We start from the raw sequence: 23967 nt of genomic DNA on the forward strand, positions 1-23967 counted from the left end.
AACAAAATAAGTGTGCGTGACAAAAAAGAAAGCAAAGACAGAAGAAATTTGTAAAGTCACAAACTCTGTTTCACAGCACCGTATCTTAAAACGTTCCTGTTCAGAGACCTACTTGCTTCGAGGCAACCCGCTGGCCCCCAAACCACTGTGCCACTTTTGTTTTTATCTATTTATATGTTATGAAACGCCTGATTAGATCAGCTCCTGTAAAGAATTTGACATATTGGTTCGTTGATGTTGGACAATGACAGAATCATTCAGACTGCTTCCCCCCACAGCACTAAGAGCTCAGCCTATACTTTGTGAATCGAGTTTGGATTGATTCAGTCTGAATACGTTCAGGTTCATGCTGCGTGCGTATGCAGCTTGGCCCCTTCAGCATGTCTGATTTTTCATCACGATGTTTTCCATTTCTAGTCTTGAAAGAGGTCTGGTGTCGGCATAAAGTGGCAAAGTGGCTGTTTCGTTGATGGCAGGGTCCGATTCATTCAGATTAAATAACAGTTTTACCAGTGGACAAAAAAAATGGCTTTCTAAGCATCTGTGGCAGGAGTAAAAGATAAAAACAGAAACAACATGCAGGCTGGATGGAATATAATCAATGCCTATATGTTTTAAGAGGCTAAATTTAAGATTTGGGATAAAAAAAAAAAAAAAAGAAGTGACGATTCAATAAAGATTAGTGCCACTCAGTCTCTAAAGTCCATTTTTGCCAGTCATGATAAGTATATGTAAAATAAATTCATCTTTTACTGGACTAACTTTGTAAATGTATTCAAATGGAGTGGAAATATGTCCAGAAATAACTGCATCCTAGGTGCACAAGGAAACATCACCTCCGATCCTTCCTCCCAGCAGCTGTAAGAACAAAACTCAAAGGGTCTTCATAACTCTGCTGTTATTTGCAAAGTTTCTTGTAAATGGTCTGTTGTTGATTTTTATCCACCTATATGTCCATGCACATCTTGTACATTTTTTTTCTTCTCGAAATTAACCAAACCAGCTGCACAATACTTTTAATTTGACAATAGCTACAGTATTATTGTTGTTGCTGCTGTGACGCCAGAATTTCACCTCTGTGGGAAATTAAAGCGTATATCTGCTCTATTTCTATTCTCGTGCATCAATTATCTGAACCTGTAAAAATTCCTACGAATGCAACTTGTATTATTATTTTATTTAACTTTTTGACATTTTTAATTGGTAATCCATAAATGTTTTCCTTTGCATCAACAAATAAAACTTTTCATCCATATTGACAGTCCAGCAACTCTTACTGTTGTACAAATAGTAATTTTCACTAATTAACCTGTTTAACTTAAACTTATAAAGTTTTATATTGATTAAAAACTTAAGTGAAAGTGATATAATTTCATGAGATTGGCTGAGATTCTAACAATGTTATAGACAATAAAATTCTAAGATTTAATCAATAGTGTTTATGGTTTTCCTAATTTCTAAAGTCCTTACCTCCAAAGTGCCGCAAATTGAAAATGGTAATCCATCATTGTTTCACCTCTCCAAAAGTTTTGAACATCTTTTATAGTTTTCACGTCTTGGATTTTACAGATGTTCTTTCAGTTTTAAATAATTTAAAATTAATGATTTGAGCCCAAAGAAAAAGACACTTCATGCAAAACATTTACAATTTTGTGTCCGCATAAAGCAAATTTAATGAAAAAACTCATTTTGAATTGCTCATTGGACAAACATAAAACATTGTTGAACATTTTTGTCTACAGTTGGTGTAAGGTTCACACGTGGATGAGAAAACGGGAGAAAACAGAAGAACAACAGCTGTTGGAGAATTTCTTATAAAATAGGAAAAAGTCAGAAAAAGTTCTAGTCTGTTTAGTTTGTGTGGAAAAGTTTAGAAAATGTAACTAAATTCATAGCTCCTGTAAGTATTATCTATTGCTATTGTTTAGGACAGCGATGCAGTTTCCATTGGTTTAAATTCTGGAACGAACAGATGCTCCACTCAGTTTACCAAAGATCTTATTCTGAAACGTTCCCCTGTTCTGCTTCCAACTGGGAGGTCAAACACTAAAATCAGATTTTATTTTCTACCCACTAAGTGCATCAAAACTACTAAATCTCTTCATTCTTGGGCTATAAACACATCAAACAGCAGAATTTTCTTTGATGTGCCTTTTTTATTTGAATGATAATTGGATAAGGTTTAGACATATGCTTAGATGCAATAATGGAGATGATCTTGCAATCCCTTCGTCGTCTTCTTCTCCTTTTTTTTGTTGGATTTCAAACGATATTGCCATCAAAGAAGCTGCAGCACATTTTGTTTTCTCTCTTACTTGGAGCTGGAAGGGGTTGCAGCTCTTGTGATAATTATTGCAGCGCAAGACATGTTAGTAAAAGTGTGGAAAGAAAGAACTCTTGAGTTTCATCACATGGACACAGCAGTCTTGAGTTTTCTTTTTACAGAAACTCGTCTAGTTTGGAGATCTAGTCGTGGGATTTTGTTTTCGATGCCAGCTTATTGTCGGTAAAATTAAAGGGAACGGATTGACCTTTATCAACTCTTTCAGTAAAATGGCACTGTGCGGAGTTTCACACTCTGAGACACCAGACGCCTTTAAATCTTTCATATATCCACCACATGTGACACTGTTAACATAGAACTAAATGTGTTTTCTCTGGACGTGTTTTCGACACTGGTGGTTGACTCTCGGTGGTTTGGTCGCGACGAAATGACAGGGTGAGGCTCTGTGTAGTTGTGCGGGGGGGGGAAGAATGGCCTGACACCAATCTTCCCATCATGTAGCGCAGCGCTATCGTGGAGAGGAACCGAGAAACCCGCACATATTTACTTCCCCGCACCTCCTGACCCTGGAACAGCTGTCGGGTCCGTAAAGCCAGGCCGGTCCGTGCTGGCGCGGTTGCCTTTAGATTAAGTTTCTGCCATTCTGTGGAAGCCCAACCAGGAAGAGCAAACATTCACACACACAAACAGGGGAAAGAGAGAGAGAAAGAGAAGATCTCGCAGGCAGCGCCACCGACCGTCCTCTCCGCTCCACTCCTCCCCAGCTCTCCCAGTTTGCGGAGCTCCGCCGCCGCACCAGTCCCGACTCCCTCCACCTCCCCGCCTCGCCTCCCTCCTTCCCTGCGGATTCGCTCGACGCTTTTTTTCTCCACTACCCCCCCACTCTCCTCCTCTGCCTTGTTAAAAAGAAGGAGGAAAGGCGAAGGAGTTAACGCACCTCGGTGTATCGCGTCGCTGTCTGGATGTTTGAAGTTGCTCCGACCGCCAGGAGCGGAGAGGAGCGGAGCCCATTTTTCCGCTTCGTGCAGCAGAAGCGACGCACGGGGCTGCCGCTGCCGAGCTCCGCCAGGACCGCGACCGCACCAGCCGCCGTGTGAGTAATACTCAACCCGAACAATAATAAGTGTGTGACCAGGAGAGGGGTGAGTGCCCTTTAGTTTGTGTGTGTTGGGGTAAAGCGCTCTCCTCCCCCTCCCCACCACCACCACACCACACCGTCCTCTCTCTAACCCGTATTTAGAGCCTGGCTGGCTACTTCAGATGGGCAGCTACGTCAGGCTGTACTGTACTCTCCATCCTGCTGTAATACTGGGCCCTGTTCGTCTGTGTAATTTCTACACTCTAAATACAAACGTGTGGATGGATGTTTGTGTCGGTAGCTCAATCCGGATCAATGCTGCAGAGACAGTCCCGGAGAAAACAGGAGCGGTGACCTAATGTTTCAGGTTCTTGCCTCCTCTTGGATCAGGCTCGGTCGGTGTGTGCCAGGCGAGCCAGCCAGCGCGGCGGCGGCGGCGGCGGCTCGGGTTCAGCTCGCCTGGCATGGAAAAATGTGAAGTAAGAAGCTCTCAGCAACCTCACCTGGCCGGTTATTTATTTTGGATGCGTGCGTTGCGGGTGTTTGCCGTGGCTCCACATGAAAGCCTGAAACTTCCAGGCAGAACCGAGTACATGAGGTTTAATTGCAGGTGTAATACTAGGTGATGATGAGGGTGGTGTGATAGCCACCAGCTGTTTTATGGTTATTGTTCTAATCATGCAAACTATTCTGAATATTTGGTGGCTTACTGCACGTTTTTTTTTTTTTGTCTTTAATAAACGGAAAGGTAGATTTTTCTCTCTCATAGTAAATAATAAGTAGTAGAAGAAGGATTTAATCAGAGCCAAATCTCTTCTAAAAACAAAAATCAATTCCAATATGGGCTGATTATGAGTAATGAGTAATATGAGGTTCACAGTCACAAACATCTGACTGAATGTCATGTTCTCTTGTCCTTCCCATTTTTAAGAATGGATCTCTTTGTCTTGTCGTATTTGCATCCCAGGAAAAACAGAAGTCACAATTAGGCGCTCCTGGAAAGCCTCTGAACTCAACCCAAAGCTGATCTATCCAGGCTCCTTCAACACATCACAAACCTTTAACCTATTCCTTAAGCTGAGCCTCACACTGGGAAAACCTGTCATCTGTTAGGTTAGACTGCAATTTACTGGCTGCCATTTAAAATGCTGGATGTTAGGTGTTGCTGCCTCACAAGACAGAGGTTTTAAGGCTTGAACATGCGACCAGCTGGGGCCTGTCTGTGAAGAATCTGCTAGATCTCTTGGCTTGGCATTGGTTTCCTCTGAACTCTTTTGGTTTCTGATTTCCACTCCAAAGACATAAATCAGGCTGGGGCTCAAACGGCGACTCTTGATTTGATTTGGGCGGAGGTGTGAGTGTGAGCAGGCTTGTCTTCCTTCGTCTTTGCTTTTCTTGGACTGCATCACCCTTGGTTGGGCAACACCAAGCAATCCCCTGCAGAACACTGGTCATGCAAAAGTGTAGGAAGGATAGTAAACTCATATTTGCTTTTAAAATGTTGGAAGTGAGCAGCATGTCTGGTAGTAGGACAGACTTAAAATGTCAAAATACATTTACCAATTTCAATTTTAGGCATTTAGAAGTCTTTTCCATATCACACTTTAAAGTACATTCAGTCTATCTTTCTTCTTTCATTGTGCCTTTCATTGCTTTGCTTACTGTGAGAAACACACTGCCAGCCTTAATTTGCTCTCTGCTTTGTATTTATGGAAATAGAAGTCCGGTGTTATTATGCTATAAAAAACTACAAGGCCCATGATGCACGGTAGGAAGCAGCTCCATCGGAAGGAATTTATTACTGTGTATTTAACCTTGTCTGTGAACCCGTGATGGTATTCTGCTCTTGAAAGTTGCTTATTGTAGTTTGTTTAAGGAATTGAAATAAAAAAGAAATCTTCTTGGCGCCTTAGCCACTACTACCAGTAATTTTATTTTTGTGAGATTATATTGAATACAGGGATTTCAGGAATACTACACTGTAAAAGGTCACCTTCGAATGTTTTAACGTTTTGATTTATTTTATATAGGATGAATAAATAAAATGTAGTGCAGAATTGTGAAGTGTAATAAAAATATTTATAATAACGTCTAACCTGTCTGCTAGGCTGTGTCTTCTCTGATTGTTAGAGGTTTAAACTTGGGAAACTCTTTTGCAACTTAGCTTTGCTTTGAACTTTTCTAAATATTTATCCGTAACTTTAATGATTTTGTTTAATTTTGTGTATTAAACCACTAACAAATATTTTTCAGATTTTTATCTGTAAAAATGTTGAAAACCATGGCATCATTGTGCTAACTATCTGCTACCAAAGTTGGTGGTTGAGATATTTAAAAATAAATGTAGATTTCAGACCAGAAATCTGCCATTAGGGGAAAAAAAAAGTGCAATTTTCCAGATTACTGTAGCTGGATTAGACACTCAGTCTTAATTTAAATCACAATAGACTTAAATGTCTTGAAAATGGTGTGAAATTGAACAAAAACTCAGAAAAATGGCCTTTAAAAAGCCACCTCAAAGTTTTTCATTCAGTCCTATGAAGAACAGAGTTACTCTAAACATCGTCTCTCATTGAGTCGATACGTGAATAATTGCTGTATTTTAAGTTTTTTTTTTTTCAGTCACAGTGTTGAACACTGTCCAAATTGTCGTTCAAAACTCCAAACATACCACATCACATCTTCCTGCGTTTGCCTAGTACAACATTTCTCTGCCTCAGTCTAGATTTAATAATTCACTTTCACCAAGTCAACATGTTTCTTTGGAAACGCTCCACTGCTGCCATCTATAGCACTTGTTACTCTCAGTGTCATTAATGCTTGCGGCTTCTGCCGGGGGGCCAGTCACAAGCGTAATCTGTCCCACACTGATTTATAAATGCGGATAATCTTTATTTTGCTTTTTTAAAACACCGGCATACTTTTCCGTCCCCCGTTGCCTGGCAACCTCTACCTACACAGGATGGGGTCTGCGAGGCTCGACCAGGACTTGTTACCCTGACAAGAAAATTTTCCCTGATTGCTGTCTGTCTCAAGAACTTGCCGTTATTAAAACTGTGTGACCATGAGGTTGTCTGGTGCGCTCTGTGCGAAAAGCGCGCGAACACTCACAGACCGCGTTTCTCCTCTCGCTTGTCAGGGATTAGATGCATCTCTTGCTATCCCACTCCTACCCTCTGACTTCTAACTATAACTCTTATGTGGTTTATACTCCATATACCCTCTCTAGTCTCTCCTTTCCTCTGCTGTTGCTTTCTCTTTTGTTGAGTGAGAACTAACAAAGGGGTGCGCTGATTGATCGGTCAGCCGTCTTTATCGGCAGATCTTTTATTTTGATCGATTTTTCTCTGAACAGACTAACCAGAAGAGACAGTTGTGCTTTTCTAACAAAGCAGAACTGATTTATCTATATCTATTACAGCCTAAGGACACAATACTTAGAATTACTTTGCATGGGGGCTCTACAAGAGGTCAATGTACCTGGGGATGCGTTTATGGGCGAACCAAAGACTCTTGCTCAGCATGAGGGCGAGGCTGTTTTTTTTTGTGGCGCTTATAAACGAGATTTCAAGATGTAGTCATGGAGAAGGGGGGCGCCTTGTTCAAGAACCGTAGGGTTTCTCTTTGCTTTCTGGTTCTGTTGGTGTCTTTAAGCCGTGACTGTCTGGGTGGGGCGATGCAGTTCACAGCTGGGACGAGAGTCGGCAACGCTTCTCAGTGTGTGCTATATTGCAATATCAAACGACTGCTTGGCTGCAATATTTATTAGGATATTATATTTCAAGTGTCAGGCATTCACACAAGATATATTGATAATATACTTCTCCAGACGGATGGACTCTGAACGTATATTTTTAATGGGAGAGCGTTTGAAGCCGTAAAGAAAGCAGAGTCAGGAAAATGTTTGATAGTTGATATTGTCGTTTTAGTTTTTACATTACAATTCGATATGCAACCCAGTTGAAACCAGATGTTGGTATGCAGTTTTGTTTTGTTCTTCATTCTGGCATTAAGTCTGTCTAAACTTTCTCTGGACTCCTTTTGCTGAGGATAATCATCTTCTCTCACCAGCTTCAGTCAGTATTTTCACAAGGGTTTTTCTTTTTTAATGGGGATTATACACAAAATTCACACCAAAACACATTAATCTCTGAACAGAATCCTGTCTGAATAGCACAATAGTTGGAAATCCCCATGCTGTTTATGTTTTGATCAGATGAAGGTGGCACCTTCAGGAATCTCGAAATTTGATAAACCGGACATGTGAAGACTTGTGGGGGTCCACAGTTCTCTGCTTGATATCTTTTTTTTTTCTTTTGCATTATGTCAAACTGGAAGCAGTTTGTTTGAAGGGCTGCATTAAATAAAAATAGTTTTTTGTGTGTGAATTGACCCTACAAAGCCATGATGTCATTATCTGTGTTAATCTCATTGTATGTAAACGTATCAGTTGGATTTTTCTGTCATTTAGCTCTTGAATTAAATGTTGCTAAATCTAACTGATTTGAAACAGAAAAGATTAGCCTGATTTAACCCGAGAACATGATGAAAATAATGTTCTAATGTGTTTTGTGTTTGCTGGGCAAGTACAATTCTGTAAAATCTCAATTTGAAGTGTTGAAATTAGTCACATTGGGGAAAAAATTGATTTATTTATTTTTTTTTATAGGAAGTCTTGACTCTTGTTCCTTTTAGCAGCTGCTCCTGAAGTCACGGTGATTTCACTGCGCATCTCCGCTCTAGTCATTTAGTTGATCCTCCTTCCTAGTAAGCACTTGAGTTCTGTTATGCACTGTGTAGGCTCAGTGTGCACATGTCATATTCAGGTCAGATGACGCAGATATAAACCATAGAAACCAGAAAATGTACACTCACCTAGTATTTTAAATACAGCAACCAGCAGATAGATGTCAAAGCCAATATCAGATTTGGTTTCATTCTTCACCTCCGTGAAATGACAGAGTTTCGTTTTTATTGCGTGAGCTGGCGGTGCATCACGCGTACAGTGTAACGACGGCTACACGAGCTGACAGCAACCTGCTGCGTTACCATGAGTCCAACAGGCGGGAGTGACTCTCAAATCAATATTGGACAGATGTGGAGCCCAGATGTCCGTCACTTTCTCTTAATTCGCTGAATGCAATCCGACCTGAATGAGGAGACGGGATGGTTGACGCGCCGCCGGCGTTTGGCTTCAGATCTCATCATCGGATCACAGAGCGTTTTGAAGCATCGTCTTTTGAACGTCTGACGGCGTTTGTCTTGAAGTAACCCGCGTCAGACAAACTCCAAGCTTTGGAGTTTCAAACAAGGTGGAGATGCAGAGGGACCGCTTTTACTCACAATATTAGAGGAAAGTAGTTCAAGGACCATTTATTGGAGCTTCTTGAACAGATGGGTAAAAGTGCTTAAAATAACTATTTCATTATAAAAGGACAATGTCGCAGTTACAAATGTAGAAAAATCCAACTTTATAATTACTTTTGTGTGTGTGTAGGGACTGAGACAGCCAGGAAAGTAGATTAATTCTGTGTTTATCGATTTCCAACCCTAATCATCAATATAGCAGAACAAGCAACTATAATTTTCCCAAATAACAGATTTTAGTGATAGCTGGGAGATAACTCATACACTTTGTCTTTTCATCAACAAAGTGATTTAAGTTAATTTTTATTATCAAATATTAGCACAGAATTGCTAAGAGAGAATTGCTAAACATAAACAACCTCGACCATGTTCCTGTGGTTTCATTGTATCTGTCCCAGAGTTTCCCCCAGTGCATTATAAGCCTGGCGGGCCTCCAGGCTTTACTTGTGCTCCCACCTGGCTTACTATTACTTATTTATTTAAGTCTTTTAAAATGTTTGCATTTTTAAGACTTTATAGTTGGTGTTCAGGTATTAATCTTTCAATAACACATAACTATCAACTGATATTTTCAAATTTTATGTCAACTTTAAAAAAAATTTAAAAACACCACCGGGCTTAACAAGTTTTCTGGGGGAAACCTTGTATCTTTTGTTTAAACCTGCTTATATGTGACGTTAATTGACAAAACCATACCAAAGCTCTTCCATTCTGGCTATTTTTTAAAATATTCTGCAACATTTTAAAACAAATTTCTATTATTTTCAGAAAATACGAATATTTTGTGTTCAGATTTACCTCCCGAATCACTTGTTTTGCAAACCATTTCTCCCTGCTTTATGCAGCTCTCTAGAACTAAGCCGAATGAGTTGGATAACTTTGGAAAGCTTTTGTAAACGTGTCGGTTGTTGGCTGCATTTTAATCACTTTTATCTGCCTACTTGTTACTTTATGATATTAAAAATGGAACAAAAAAATGTCGACAGCTTGTTTAAGAATCCCTAAGACGGTTCTTGTGGAACAGCAAAGATGAGGATTAACAGTAAAACCAGAAGGCCTTGGTAAGATTTTTATCTCTAGAAATTCACTTAGTATTTTTTTTACACATTTTGTTTTACTTGTGGCTGTTATTTCATCACATGGGACGTACTTTATGACATTAGAAAAATCTCTAAAGTACCCACTCTGTTGTAGTCAGTCACAGGCTGTAAGAAAGAAGTTAAAACATGATTTTTATGTCTGAAAAATATACTAAATACTTTATCATAATTATTTCTACCATGTTTTTAACTTATGATCAGAACACCTTACTCTGTTAAAATGAAATGCTTGTAGTTTATAGTAATTGTACCCCATAATATGCAAATTTCCTACTTGTTTTTATTTCTTAGTCGGTCTTTACTAAGATTGAATCTGGACCTCCCAATCTGTCCGAACATAACTGCGAATCTGTGATGAAACCCACATATAAATACCACATACTTATTTATTAATGACGTTATATTGTGCTGTCCTTCGTGAAATATTCATGGATTCTCTGAATGTACCAGATAAACTGTAGTGTTACAGTAAAACGATAAGAAGATGTACAGTTAATAATGGTCCATAATGAAAAGTGGGTTGGGATTCTGCCGCATCGTTTTCATCTCTGCCTGTGGAAGTCGTGTTATGATTCTTTTTAGTTGTGTCCTCAGACCCTCTGCAGATAACGCCTTGAACTAATGTTATCACATTTCATGCGCAGTTGGCGTCCCGTCACGTTACTTTCTGTTTCAATTCTGAAGCACAAGGTCAATTTCTAGCAGTTGCCGGCTTTCATTATGATTGCAATAATCAGAAATCGGCGCGTTTTCCGAACAGAGTGTCCATTTATCGTCGAGGCCATTAGATCTCAAGTGGAGTCTTGAGAAACTGCGTTGAGCACAGCAGAGGAGTCCTGGTGCGTCTGCTGTTTGATGCCCTGAGAGCATCTAATGCTCCGCTTTCTAACCAATTAGAGACAGAGCACAGGGTCATTGATCTTCCCATAAAAGGGAAATTACTTCCTGAGGATCACCAGGCCCAACTGTGTTTAAAGAACTAAATTGCATTTTGGTCAGAGAGCCTCCACACAAGAGAGAATGCCATGCAGGGGGTGGAGGATGTAGCATGAAATATTAAGCTGCATATGAATCCTGATTGGCTCTGCTGGACGGCGGATCGCTGTGTAAAAACAGAGTGATTGATCGGGCCGAGCTCACACTGGAGATTGGTGATTGACTGATATGCGAGAGGCTCTCAGAAATAGCAGAAGTTGATGGGGCATTGATTGTTCGGGTCCTGAGAGTCATTTATCTGGCAGGTTATTTAATTAATTTTTACAAGAAAAAGAAAATTAAATGCATCTTAAAAAATGTCTTTTGAGACCTGATTGTCACTTTCAGCCCACAAGGTTCACACCACTAGAGAGCCTTACAGAAATGTTTACTCGCTCTCATAATTTCACTTTTTTGTCATCTTACAACAAACCTCAAGGCAGGTTGTTGGGATTTTATGTGGAAAAATCAACACAAAGTAGTGTAAACAGACGTGGGTATTAATTATATTGTTTATCATTTATCATGATAAATGTCTTTTACAAACTTAGATTTATCATTGTCACAATAAATTCCAGTTAATAATGTAAAAAATAAATCAAAAAACAAAGCTGTCCATATTGTTGGGATTGTTAGTTTTACTTTTTTTTCTCCCACATTTGTTCAGTGAGAGAATCAATAAAGATGAAAATCTGAATAAGTTCAGTTACAGCATGTAGTTCATTGACACAAGTCACACATTACGTGTCTGATGTCCTAAAAGGGTTAGCACTTTCAGGTCTTAAAACTTTGACTAGGCCTTTCAAACACATGATTACTTAGCACTACCTTCTTAAAGAAGCCAGGTAACTTTGCTCGCTTATAAACTGAATTAATTTTACTGTCTTCCCTCTGCTGAAGAAAATGGACCCCTCAGAATGATGCTCCCACCACCGTGGTTCACACTGTGGAGCACTCAGCGTGTTGCGCAGCGTTTGTTTTCTTACTCATCCTGTTTTGCATGCAGGATACAAGGCCATTGGACTCAACTTCCGCTTCTCCTATGGCTTGTAGGGAACTGCAAATCAGATTTCTGATGGGGTTCTCCCCTCCGGCCCCCCAACAACTTTCTTTTTCCCACTCTTTCATAAAGACCAGGTTTTACGAGAGCACAACTAGTAATTGTCTTGTCAACAGATTTTCCTAATGAGCTGCAACAACTTCGATTTTAAAGTTGGCATACTCTATTCCTTGTACTTCACGTTAATGTGCTACTTTGTGTGTTGAAATACTTTCAGTTTTTATTACAAAACCACTCAAAATCCCATGAGGTGTGAATACTTTTTCCACATCTTGGCCAAGAGGTAAAAATGTCATTGCTACAAAAATGCTTAAATCTGTACGCTACCTGTTTGTTTTTTTGTTTCAACTCATAAACACTCAAAAGAAAAGCTTTGGGAGGAGATTGCGAGGGCATCATTTCCTGAAGCCGTTTTGGTTTTGTAAATATTTAGTAAGGTGGGGCACCATGCAGACGGTCTGGGATCTCACCGGTTCAGTTTCAAACCCTCCGAAACAACCTGGTTCAGAAGCCCCGCAGCTAAATGTTCACCTCGCTTTTTGCTCGCTTTGCACATTTTACGCCGGACTCATCTTTCTTGTTCAGGCTGCACAAGCCCGGTCAGATTGGGGCGGACAGAATCCAACATGTCTGAGTCGTCCTGCCAGCGCTCGACTCGTAAAGAGCCGTCATTTCAGCTGGAGTTGTTAGCCTGTAATGTGTTTACACTGCAGACAAATCTGGATCCGCTGTGAACTTTGAGCAGTCGGCAGCGTTCGGCCTGCTCCGCCGCAGATGAAATTCCTGAAACATAATGAAATCTTCTTCACGATTCTCTTCAGTTCTTAACGGGAGTGTGATCTAAAGCTCATTTAAGCAAATTTTAATGGCAGCGTTTGTGTCTGCTCACATTTTGAACAAGAGGGGAACTGAGACGAGCGTGAGGATAAAAATGCATGTCAATTGCCTGTATGGGGGAGGATTTCATTATCTTATTGAGACTAATTATGGAACATAATGACATAGGACAAAAAGTTCTTGTAAGTTGGGGAAAAAAAGATAATTAGTCAGGAGAAAGTAGAAGAACAAAGGTACATTTTTATCATGTAGAAAGTTTTTGCTTGTGGTTCAAAAATCTTAAAGTGTCTTATGGACTGGTAAAAGGTCTGCAAAAGTCCAGTGGAAGGTGCTATTCCAATTACAGTTGATATTTGCATAAAATCATTTTTAAAAATTATTTTCAATGTCAATATGCAGTACAATTAAAAAGAAGTGACACTAGTTGAGTTTTTTAAACAATTTATTATGTTACAGTCTCTACGTTAGCTGTGTTTCGTTGAGGTTTTAAGTGGTGAAACACGAGGAAGACGCTCTGGGCATGTTAAATTAAAGTCAAACCTTTTGGGCTTCATGCAAAAAGCCCCTCAAAGTCAAAACATGGTAGTGGCAGCATCATTCTGTATGGATGAACTTTTCCACAGTGGAAAAAGACAGATGAATGAAGCCATAGATGGGGAGTTTAGGGTTGGGCAATAAATCAATAACAATGTAAATCATGATAAACACGTGATCAATATCAATTGATGATTTCTGATGATTTCAGTGAATGCTGATCCAGAACTGCACAGCATTCTGGGGGATGTAGGCAGAGGAAAGGCTTTAGCCACTCAACCTCTCCTGGTCAGCTATGCAAGGTTGGTGGCATCAATTAACTCACTTGCTCTTTGGTTACCTAGCAACAACCTGTTGAGTAACTTGCTTCAGGTTTTACGTCTTAATTTCTCAAAAAAAAAAAAAAAAAAAAAAAACGTGGAGTGAAGTGAGAAAATTAATACAGCAGCTCCAGAAGAGACTGGATAAAACTGGGGGGGGAAATCACATAGCCAGTTTTTGCAACATTTCAGTTATTAAAAAACAAAAAAAACTAATCAATGATTATTGATATCATCTGATATGAAACTATTATCAGTCTTATCGTCCAGCTACAGAAAATCTGTTAGCGGCTGCCGAAGACTTGAGACTGGCATCGAGGTTCACCATCCAGCTGGTCCACAAACCTTAGCAAACTGCCAGTTACATCAGAGTAGTTTAGATCATTGCTTATTCATCTGTTAGAAAGGCCTAGTCAAAGTCCAGACCATATTCCAGTAGAGAATCGGTGGCAGGACTCGGCAAAAAGAAGCCAAAAGAGTCGTACTGCGGGAGACCTGCAGCTCTAACCGCAGCTGAATAATTACTCAGGGCTGAATATATTTACATGCCGCACTTTACAGATTTCCAAATGAATAATTTTCTTTCCATTTCACAATTATGTGCTATTCTGTCATATCAAACCCCAGTCAGTGTAATTGAATGGTTGAAGAGGAATGAATGTTTCTGGAAGGTATTTTAAAATATAGCTTCTCTCGTGGCGTTACAACAAGAGTTAGGGTCACACAGAGCTGTGAAAACAAGCTGCGCTGCTGTTTGACAGCTGTGTTTGTAAGTGACTGTATCCTTATAGCACATCAGTCTTTCACACACCAACTCACTGGAAGCTTTTTCTTCATTCTGCTGTTGGAAATTTCTCTCCTCAAGATATTAAAAGCACTTACTAACCAGTTGGTTTTCTGCTATCTCCACCCACTACTGCTTTTTACCATAACACAGAGCAGATGGGCCTTTTAATAAGAGTCGGACCTTACACGGCTCAAATTAAGCTTTTCAAATAGAGGCAATAAATGTGGCGTCGGGGTTCGGAACAACGGAGCATGAAATCCTGTTCCAGTGCTGCGTGTGGAAAACAAGACAAGCTCTTTAAATTCATTTACTGGCAGATTTGTCTCAATTTCTGGTTTGTCACTTGAAAGGGATGAACTTCAGTTTTTGTAATTGTCCTCTACAGCAAAGACAACTGAATGAAAATAAGAAGAATATCAGGCTGCCATAAATTTTTTTGATTGTTTGCTTCATATCCCAGACTTCCTTTATGGTTTTTAGCTTTAGGTGCTGAACTTTGGTGATAGTCTTGTAGATGTGTGGATTTAACTGGCTGAAGTAACACTGGTTTGGTTTGGTTTGGTTTGGTTTGGTTTTAAAATAAATGTTTGGGTTTTTTAACATAAGATTCTGTGGAGGTAAGATTTGTAGAGTAGCTCTACTCCAGGCGACCCTAGAAATGATTTCAGTCACCCGAAATTAAAAATTAAAGCAGCTGAGGTCTACTATGTACTCAAGTAACCCATCTATCAGTATGTTTAAGATTAGTCAATTGTTCAACAATATTTAATTTGTTTCTACTTCCTGTGAGCAAGCTTTCTGTTTTCGGTAGAGGTTACATGTTTTACCTAATTTTTCCAGGCTTCAGTATCAACAATATTGTATAAAATCTCAGTAATTTAAAATAAGAAATACAGTTCTTCTAATTCTAATTCAAAATCTAAAATGGTTAAGAGAAGTAAAATCTGAGGTGGATTCTTCTTTATTCTTGTGAAAAAACAAAAACGGTCATTTCGGTGCTATATTTTTTTTATACAGACCACATCAGGCAAAACATGAATTTTAGCTGAAGTGGATAATAATAAAGTCTTATTGTTTCTATATGTGGTCTTATATAAAGTCGCTGTTTTGTGCAGAATAGTTCAGTTCACATTCAGTCCTAAACTGAAGCAGTTCATAATTGATAAAAACAGTGAAAAAGCTGAACACTATGGAAAAAGTTAATCTTTTATAAAAGTGCAGTAGCTAGATACTGCACTAATGGCTGTATTTTATCATTTTTTTTGTTGTCTTTTTTCCTGATTAAATGTACGTCAGTGTGCGTCACATTGAGTTCGTCCTCATGCTGAAAATAAAACATGTTAAGCATACAGACTCCTGGGTAAACATAGGGTTGTGTAAAATAAATTAATCAAAATTTTCAATGACTAAGACAACATTTTGCAGATTTGACCAGTCTTCATCTGGACTCTTGCCGAACGCTGCCTTCTGGTAACAACTTCCCAGAGCCTCACTTGAAAAATCTGAACTGTCCCTTTAAGATGAATAAAGTAGGTGAGCCTGCTAACATGAAGGTGTTTTGTACAACGACGACGTTAAACGAAATGAAAAAGGAAATGAAGGTATTGATTAAATTAGATTACCAACAACGTCAGGTTTTGTAACACTTTTCACTCGTCTTAAAACATCCCATTTGGTTGCTAGGCAACCAACCTTTACAACCTCCACTTTATGACTTCAATTTACCTTCTACCCAATATTCAAGCATTGATTTATGAATGGGCATTATTTGTCTGTTTTTCAACAAGTCTCTTATAATTTGTCTTGTAAATCTGTTGCTTAGTTATTGAAGCTGTTTTTTTAATATATCTTTTGTAATTTTTTGGTGGATGTTATTTATTTTGATTGTTGACACCAGAAATGTGAAACCATTTAAATTTGCTTTTAGTCAGCTTGTTTGTTGGTCTCAATTATCTCCACTGAGAGAAATTATTTGAGGAAGGATTTTTATTTTTATTTTTTTTTATTTATTTTTTTTGGGTTGATCACTTATCAACATAAACATTTGAGACTAAACAACTGGTCTTAAGCTGTTGCTTTACATGCTGTGTGTGTATTCTGGCTGATAACGAATTAAATATAAGAAGGGAGTGTGTCAGCTTTTGCATCATAAGCATACAAATCAGGATCAGGATCAGAAACATTTTAATAGCTGGAGCTCACTATACGGTCAGGTCCAAAAAATCATTGGGGTGAAGAATTTACCAGGTCTCTTCAAGCACTTAGTCATTTGCTGCTGCTGTTTACATAAAACTGTACGAAAGGGCTTTGTTTTGCTTTTGTTTTCTGTGTCACAACAAAATAAAGACAGATCTTTCCCCTAGCTTTGTATATTTTTGGAGTCACGGTAAAACGGACGCACTGTAAAAAGTTAAAAAATCCTTTGAAACTTAATTTATTCCAGCAATTAAAATCAGTATTTCAAGCCATATATAAACTCATTACACATGGTGATATTCAATTGTATATTTCAATGATTTTTTATTTTATTTTGATTATTGTGGCTTAAAGCTAAAACAGAGATGTATTTTTTTCTGAGAAAAATAACAACTACTTTAACTAGTTGTATGATATGAAAAATTGTCCATCCAGTCTCTGACTGATTATTTTTGTATTGCTGCAACTCTTTTATGTCTTCTCTTTAAGAAAAATAGCAACTTCTCAAGATATGTTTAAAACTGCAACTAAGCCTAATGTTCAGTTGTATGTGCAAAACGTTTTAACCTAACCTCTGCTTCGTTTCTTTAGGCACTTTGGAGAAACATGTGATGACCCACGCAAGGCAGACCGCTTCCCTCCGGCAGAACCACACTAATTCTGACTGGTGGGACACCAGCCACACCTGTCCTCATGGTAGCACTATGGGCGGCGACTGGCCTGAGCGTACCTTACGTTTCGGCAGGACAAAGAAGATAAGTGGGGTCACAAGACAAAGGAAAGACCAAGAGCCCAAGAGGATGAATGAGAAGAGAGACGGAAAAAGAAAGTCAGACGAGAGCAGACAGCTTGACCAAAGGCGGGACAAGAAACGGGACAAGAAACGGGTCCGAAAGTTGTACCCGCTGCGTGGTCGGGGTGGGAATCCAGAGGAGGAGCTCAGCTGCCAGGTTCTCCTTACCCGATTGGAAGAAGGCTCACATGAAAAGGGCAGGTCTAAAGGCAAAGGAGGAAAATACAGGCCCAAAACCAAACCCCAAACGGGAAAAACCAGAGACAGGATGAAGGCAAAATCACTACCAAAAGCCAAACTAAAATCAAAACACAAACGTCTTGCTGACTATCCTGAGCTGAGAGATCTACAGCCCCGCAAGCGCAGACTGGCGTCTCTCAATGCAGAGGCAGTGAATAGTTTACTGCTTGAAAGACCCACCGACGCCCAACCAGCGGCCAAGCAGGCCAGGAGGCAGGAGGATCCTCTGGACGGAGCGGCTTCTCTGGATCCAGCCAGAAGTTCTTTGTCTGGAAGTCTGAAAGCTTCACGAGGGAACATTAGTAAAGTCTCTCCACCCAACAAGGTTGAACTGTGCCAAAGTCCTAAGCCGAGCAAGAAGGCTAAAACCAGCCGAGGCGATGAAAGAGTCTGGATGAGTCAGGAGTGTTTAGACGCACCTGCACCAAGACGACTAGCTGGACTCAATGCTGCAGCCCTGCTGAAGTTAACAAGCTCCTCAGCCACCAGTAAGCAGAGAGTAAAGGCTGCACCCACCGCAACCGTTACGTCCAACTCTACGGCTCCTGCCGCGGCCTCCACCCCAAAGCAGCAACACAGCGTCAAACTCCAAAACAAGCACCACTTACACAAGAAAGGCAAGAAGCCCCCTCCACCGCCCAGCAGTTGCTCTGCCTGCAAGAAGAAAGCGGACTTTGAACCCAAGGTGGAGTGGGAAACGGGCAGCTGCACCCACCGCCTGACCAAACCAGGGTATCAGTCTCGTAGCATGCTAGGTTTCCCGCTGAAGCAGGTGAAGGAGGAGCAACTGGAAACCGAACTGAGCCCATACTACTGCTGTCCCCCAGAGGGTTCTGTGGAGTACTGCCACCGCTTGGCCTGCTTCCTCGGCCAGCAGCCGTACGGAGACTCCGATGACCAGTCTCTGAACTCAGCCATGACCCCCGTGAAACCAGAGTGCCTAGTAACCTCGCCGTCTCTCACACATTCCCACCCACACCGAGCACTCGCCCTTACCCCCCACCCATGCCTCTGCACCGCTGACCACTGCTTCCCCGGGTACTACGTCCACATCACCCACCCAACGCACACTGGACAGACTTCAGCAGCCCTGGCCACGCGGCCTCTCAACTTCAGCTCCACCGGCTTGTGCCCCAGTCGCATTACCGGATCCAAGCTGCTGGGGGGTCAGGTGTCACACCCGTCCGGTTTAGGCCACCCCGCCTACTGCAACTCTGTGGCTTCCCCCTGTTACGGCGACGCCTGCGGGATCAGTGGCTACAGCTACAGAGCGCTGCCTCCAGTGACAGGCAGGGGTTGTTCTTTTAGTGCAGGATGTACCGGATGTACGCACAGCATCAAGACAGGTGAGTGGAAAAATGAAAACCGATAAATCAGCTCGGATTTTCTTAGTTTTGAATAGTTGGCGATCGGCCAATACTTAATTGTGAAACCGATCTTGTCCACTGATCTTATCAGCCCTTTTAGTCTGCAATGGTCTGCAATGAGAAAGGCCTGACTGACACACTCACCAGGTTAACAATAGTCACCCCACTGTTGCCAAATTTGTCGCTATACTTAATGACTTTTCAGGCGAAATTGGGATTAGCATGTCAAGCTTTTAAAAGATCAAAGACCAGAAAACTGCAATTGGTGACATTAAAGCAAACTAAACTTTTCCTGCTTTATCCAATTAGAATGACCAGAATTTATTAGACTTTTACTGAACTTTTCTTAAATTTAGAAGTTAAGATGTATTACAATTGCCTTGAATGAAAATGTTTTGGTTTCACAAGCGTCTCATATTAGTTTACCGAAATTCTGGCCCGGTCCTCTTGACAGAATGGCTGTGATTGAGTCTGATTATCGGCCCTGTAGCTCACCGAGCCAGTCTCGGCTCTGCTCACAACATTCAGGGCTTTGTGATGGCCGCTATAAAAGATTGACTTTTATAGCTAATTTGTCGGCGTGCTTATGGTCTTGACAGTTTGGAAGCCCAATTTGGTCCCAAGTTTTAACGTCCATATTTCCATATCTTACTGTATTATATGTCAAGTGCCAGAAAAAGGCACTGCAGTAAAACAAAAAAAAACAAAACAGGGAAAGTATAATAAAGCTGGTATGATAAAGAGGTAATATCTTGTTATTATGTGTTTGATCTTAGCTTTCTGTTTTTAACACGAAGTAAGTGATCTTATTCCATAATTCTACAAGGTCCCTGAAAGTCCTTCTAGGTTTTTCTTTAAACGTTGGCAGCTTTTTAGCCTTTTTATTTTTTTTTTTTTGTCTACTGCGCCTCTGACCATGACCACATTGTTCACTATAAAATAAGGAAAGCTGCTGTTAGTTGTGGTCAATGAGGAGAAGTTAACAAGCCAGTTAAAAAAGAGGGGAGTGAATAGTTGGGCATATATTTAAAGTTGTATGTCTAATTTTCAGACTTACAATAAATTTAAACCCAATACTAGTGTTTTTTTTTTCCTTTTTTTTACGTCTTCAAAATAATCTGACAGGAAATCTCTAATGGATGAAAATCAAATTAAATGGATGGAAGAAATGTTGATGAGAGCCCAAAATGATTGCAAGTCTTCAGTCTTGGTGGCAAAATTTTCCACCACGTCTTGTAATAAAAAGCTCTCTTTAAATCTGTCAGGTTGGGTTTTTTGTTTTCGACCAAGTAAATCAAGATGTGATCTTAGCACACTTCAAAACTAAAGCAGCCTTTTTGTAGATGCTTTCAACTGGCCGTGTTTGTGTTGGAAGTCGAGCCTTGAGCAAATTCACGGCTGTGCTCCTGTTAGCTGATGATGTTGGACAGCAGGTTGTCTTTATCGGAGCCTGGGTCAGAACTGATTGCTTTGTTTTATTGGTTAAACCAATTCAGCTGCTCAGGGATAAAAAAAAAATTGCATTAAAGCAGCTTTATTTGTCATAAAGTAGAAGTCAGTGCCTTCTTAAAACTATCTTTAGCTGCAAGTAAAACTATGCAGATTGAATCTGCATATCTCTTAAGAACATTCACTGTGATTTTATGACACTTTGCCAATATGTACACAGTATGATGAAAGATTACCACCTTTGTTTTTTTTTGTTACTCTTAAATGCTTCAGAGGAGATCACATTCGAAATGCGAGAACTAGGTTTCCAATTATTATTTAATTAGTTAAGGGGAAAACGTTTTCTAGAACAATCCGCCCACTACGCCTAACAACGGCAACAGCTGGCAGTGAAAATTTTACATGACTTTTGGGATTTACTCTCAGTCCTTGAATCCAGAACTGTTTCAGTTCAGTCACATCGAAGAGATTTTAAGCATAAATCGCCTGTTTAAGTCTATTGCAGCAATGACTTTGACTAGGTCGTTTTAAACCTGGTTGGCACTATTAATACAAACTTGTATTAAAAGTCCATCAAAATTGTCAACTTTGCATTAAAAGTGTCATTACTGAATGACACTTCATGAAAACTTTTCACCTTCATGACAGATGTTATGTCACGTTTATGAACGGATCATGTCAGTCTTATGCACATCCCATCAAATAAAGTGTTACCTTTTTATCTAAAGGCCTGTTAGTAAGCAACACAACAAATTTGGCTAATCACAAATGATCATGATATAACAATATGGGTAATTATGTTCCCACATAGGTCCAGCAGGGTTTCCCCCAGTGTATTATAAGCCTGGCGGGCCACCAGGCTTTACTTGTGCCCCCACCAGGCTTAGCATTACTGATTTATGTAAGTCTTTTTAAAATGTTTGCATTTTTTAAGGCTTTCTAGTTGGTGTTCAGGTATTAATCTTCCAGTCTTTCAATAACATATAATTATCAAGTGATATTTTCAAATTTCCTGTCAACTTTAAACATTTTTTAACTCGAAAACACGACGGGCCGCTGGATGACTGACTGCCAAGCGCCCAACCACTGGGATTAGCAAGTTTTCTGGAGGAAACCTTGACCAGGTAGATTTGGGAAATCATCAGTTTCACACGGACATAAAAGTTTCAGCTCATTGAACAAAATTATAACATAAATAATCTGAGCAAATACAAAAGTCAAACAATTGAGCCAAAACATAGGAGAAATCTGTGATGGGGCAGATAGTTTCTGTGGTACTATAAATGGTTTCAGTCAAGACCCAACATGGTTGATGATTTCTAGGTTAATCTGGGTTCTGTGTTAGTTATTCTTGCTAACATTGTCTGAGTTAGGATCATATCAGACCAGCTAAGTCTGTATTATAAAACTCTGAGGTGAAATTAAAAAGCACTTGGACGGATGATAAATGTGTGCTTCCTTGCTGTTTTCCAGAGGCTTACACAACCCCACAGGGCGACCACAGCCCTTCCCTTCTTGTTCCCCCCACCATGCCAATCGCCCAGTGTCCGCTGTCCAGCGTGCCCACTTCCACACAGACTAAAAGCCGCCTGCTGACCCCTCTGTCTGGCCGAGATCAGCCCCAGGCCATGTTAAAGCTAGCTAAGGAATGCCCTCAGAGCACAAAGGCCTCCAACGGCTCCTCCGTGGGCCACACCCGGCTCCTGACGAAAAAGGCGACCCCGGTGCCAAGCCTCGGCAGCGGCAAGCAGAAGAAGATCAGCCGCAGACGTGCAACAAACGGCTGGCGGCCTGTTGGCATCCCCACAGAGAGGGAGGTCTTCATTGCGGTAGGTTGCTTGTCTCTCGGGAGAAAAGTTTGTAAATCTTCCCGCTTTCTTCCTCTATTGTAAACTTTGCGTGTTTGTAATGCCAGGGAGAAGATGAGGCCGCAATGCGGAGGTGTTACGAGGGAGTCGAGAGGGACGGCGAAGTGATCCATGTCAGAGACACTGTACTCCTGCGATCCGGTCCCAGGAAGAAGTCCCTGCCGTATGTTGCCAAGATATCAGCATTGTGGGAGGACCCCAAAACGGGTAAGAAGTCAGGATGCAGGTTATCCATGAATTTGTATTCTAATCAGAACAACAATGTCAGGACGCTGATAAAAAAATAAAGGCCATGAGCCAAAAAGAACAACTCACATAAACGTATACAACCAGAAACTGAACCGAGTTTTGATGCAGCTGAACACTGAACTCCACATCCTGCATCCCAGCACACCTGCACTATTCAGAAGACTTGCCTGGTCTTGATGTTCCACCAAATTCTCTTCATTTACTCTCATACACTTTGAAAAATGTAACTAAAAAACTCTAAAACACAAAAAGTGAATACATTTAAATTTTCATATATCTTAATTTAGATCAGCTGACTGTGTCACATCTGTAAAGAGGTTAGTTTTTTATAGACAAATCTGACGGACAAAGATAGAGATGACCGACCGGTTCGATCGGTCCTGTGCGAGAATGTACGGCAGAGTGTGTTCAGCTGACGTGTGTGTGTGTGTGTGTGTCTGTGTGTGTGTGTGTGTGTGTGTGTGTGTGTGTGTGTGTGTGTGTGTGTGTGTGTGTGTGTGTGTGCGTGTGTGTGTGTGTGTGTGTGTGTTGGTCTTCCTCAGGAGAGCTGATGATGAGCCTTTTCTGGTACTACAGACCTGAGCACACCCAGGGAGGCCGAGATCCCAGAGCACACTGTGAGGTGAGGCGTTCGGCAGACTGCAGCTAGGAATTAATTTCTCCCAGTGGGACGGTGACGGCTGCGCAACCTGTTCTGTGCCACAAATACATTTATTGTTACAGGACGAGCTTAATGCAGTACATGTTTTTTTTTAAGTGTGTATCAATATACATTTTACAAGTAGCAGCGATATGGAGGGGGAATGTTGTTTACACACAATAGCGTGGACAGTGGCTGCTGCTGGAGACTTCATTATCTTTGTCTCGGCAGCCCTGAGACTGTCGATAGCTGTTTGGTTCCTGAGCTTAACCACACTGCCACAAAAAAAAACAAAAAAAAAAAAAAAAAAACGATGGTATCTCTTCGACCTCAGCCTTGCAGAAACCCTAGAACAAGGAGAGGAACGGTTTCACTCTCTGAAAATGTTTCCAGTGAAAGTCAGCGGCAGTGTGAGCTCACTAGAGCGTTTTTTTTTTGTTTTTTTCTAGCATGGTAAAACAAAGAGACACCCCAACAAATCTCTCATGAACAGTTGTAGTTTCCTTTGTGCTCACTGCTGCAAAGTGTTGCAGTTTCTCGTGTCGTCTTTCGGGGCACAGCAATAAAAAATAAAAAAAACACTTGTGGTGATGTGACGCTGAACACCCACTGTTGGTTTCAGAATGAGATTTTCGCCTCTCGGCATCAGGATGAAAATAGTGTGGCCTGCATAGAAGACAGATGCTACGTTCTCCCTCTAGCCCAGTACTGTCGGTAAGTGGAAAAAAAACAAACAAAACAAAACAAAAAAACTCTCGAGTCATTTGTTCCACGTCGAATCTCGGGGTCTCTCTCACAGATTTGCTTTCACGTCGTCTCGTCC

The 23967-nt window shown here is 40.6% G+C and overlaps 1 protein-coding gene across 3 annotated transcripts in view; it reads left to right on the forward strand.

The window, feature by feature from the left end:
- The window catches only part of LOC106922123 (bromo adjacent homology domain-containing 1 protein), a 41693-nt gene that overhangs the window by 13320 nt on the left and 4406 nt on the right, over window positions 1-23967 (forward strand). The window contains exons 1-6 of one of the 3 annotated variants that reach the window (XM_088001687.1): window positions 2857-3377; window positions 17130-18917; window positions 21861-22216; window positions 22303-22462; window positions 23047-23126; window positions 23767-23858. In XM_088001687.1, the coding sequence (XP_087857813.1) occupies window positions 17150-18917; window positions 21861-22216; window positions 22303-22462; window positions 23047-23126; window positions 23767-23858 (2456 nt within the window). In that variant the 5' untranslated portion in view covers window positions 2857-3377; window positions 17130-17149. Of the gene's footprint in view, window positions 1-2856; window positions 3378-12248; window positions 13538-17129; window positions 18918-21860; window positions 22217-22302; window positions 22463-23046; window positions 23127-23766; window positions 23859-23967 lie in introns of those variants that run through there. The other 2 variants (XM_088001686.1, XM_014994298.2) reach the window with 2 other exon arrangements.

Source organism: Poecilia mexicana, unplaced genomic scaffold (genome assembly GCF_051168715.1).
Source record: "Poecilia mexicana isolate PSO_F unplaced genomic scaffold, ASM5116871v1 scaffold_21, whole genome shotgun sequence".
Lineage (NCBI taxonomy): Eukaryota > Metazoa > Chordata > Actinopteri > Cyprinodontiformes > Poeciliidae > Poecilia > Poecilia mexicana.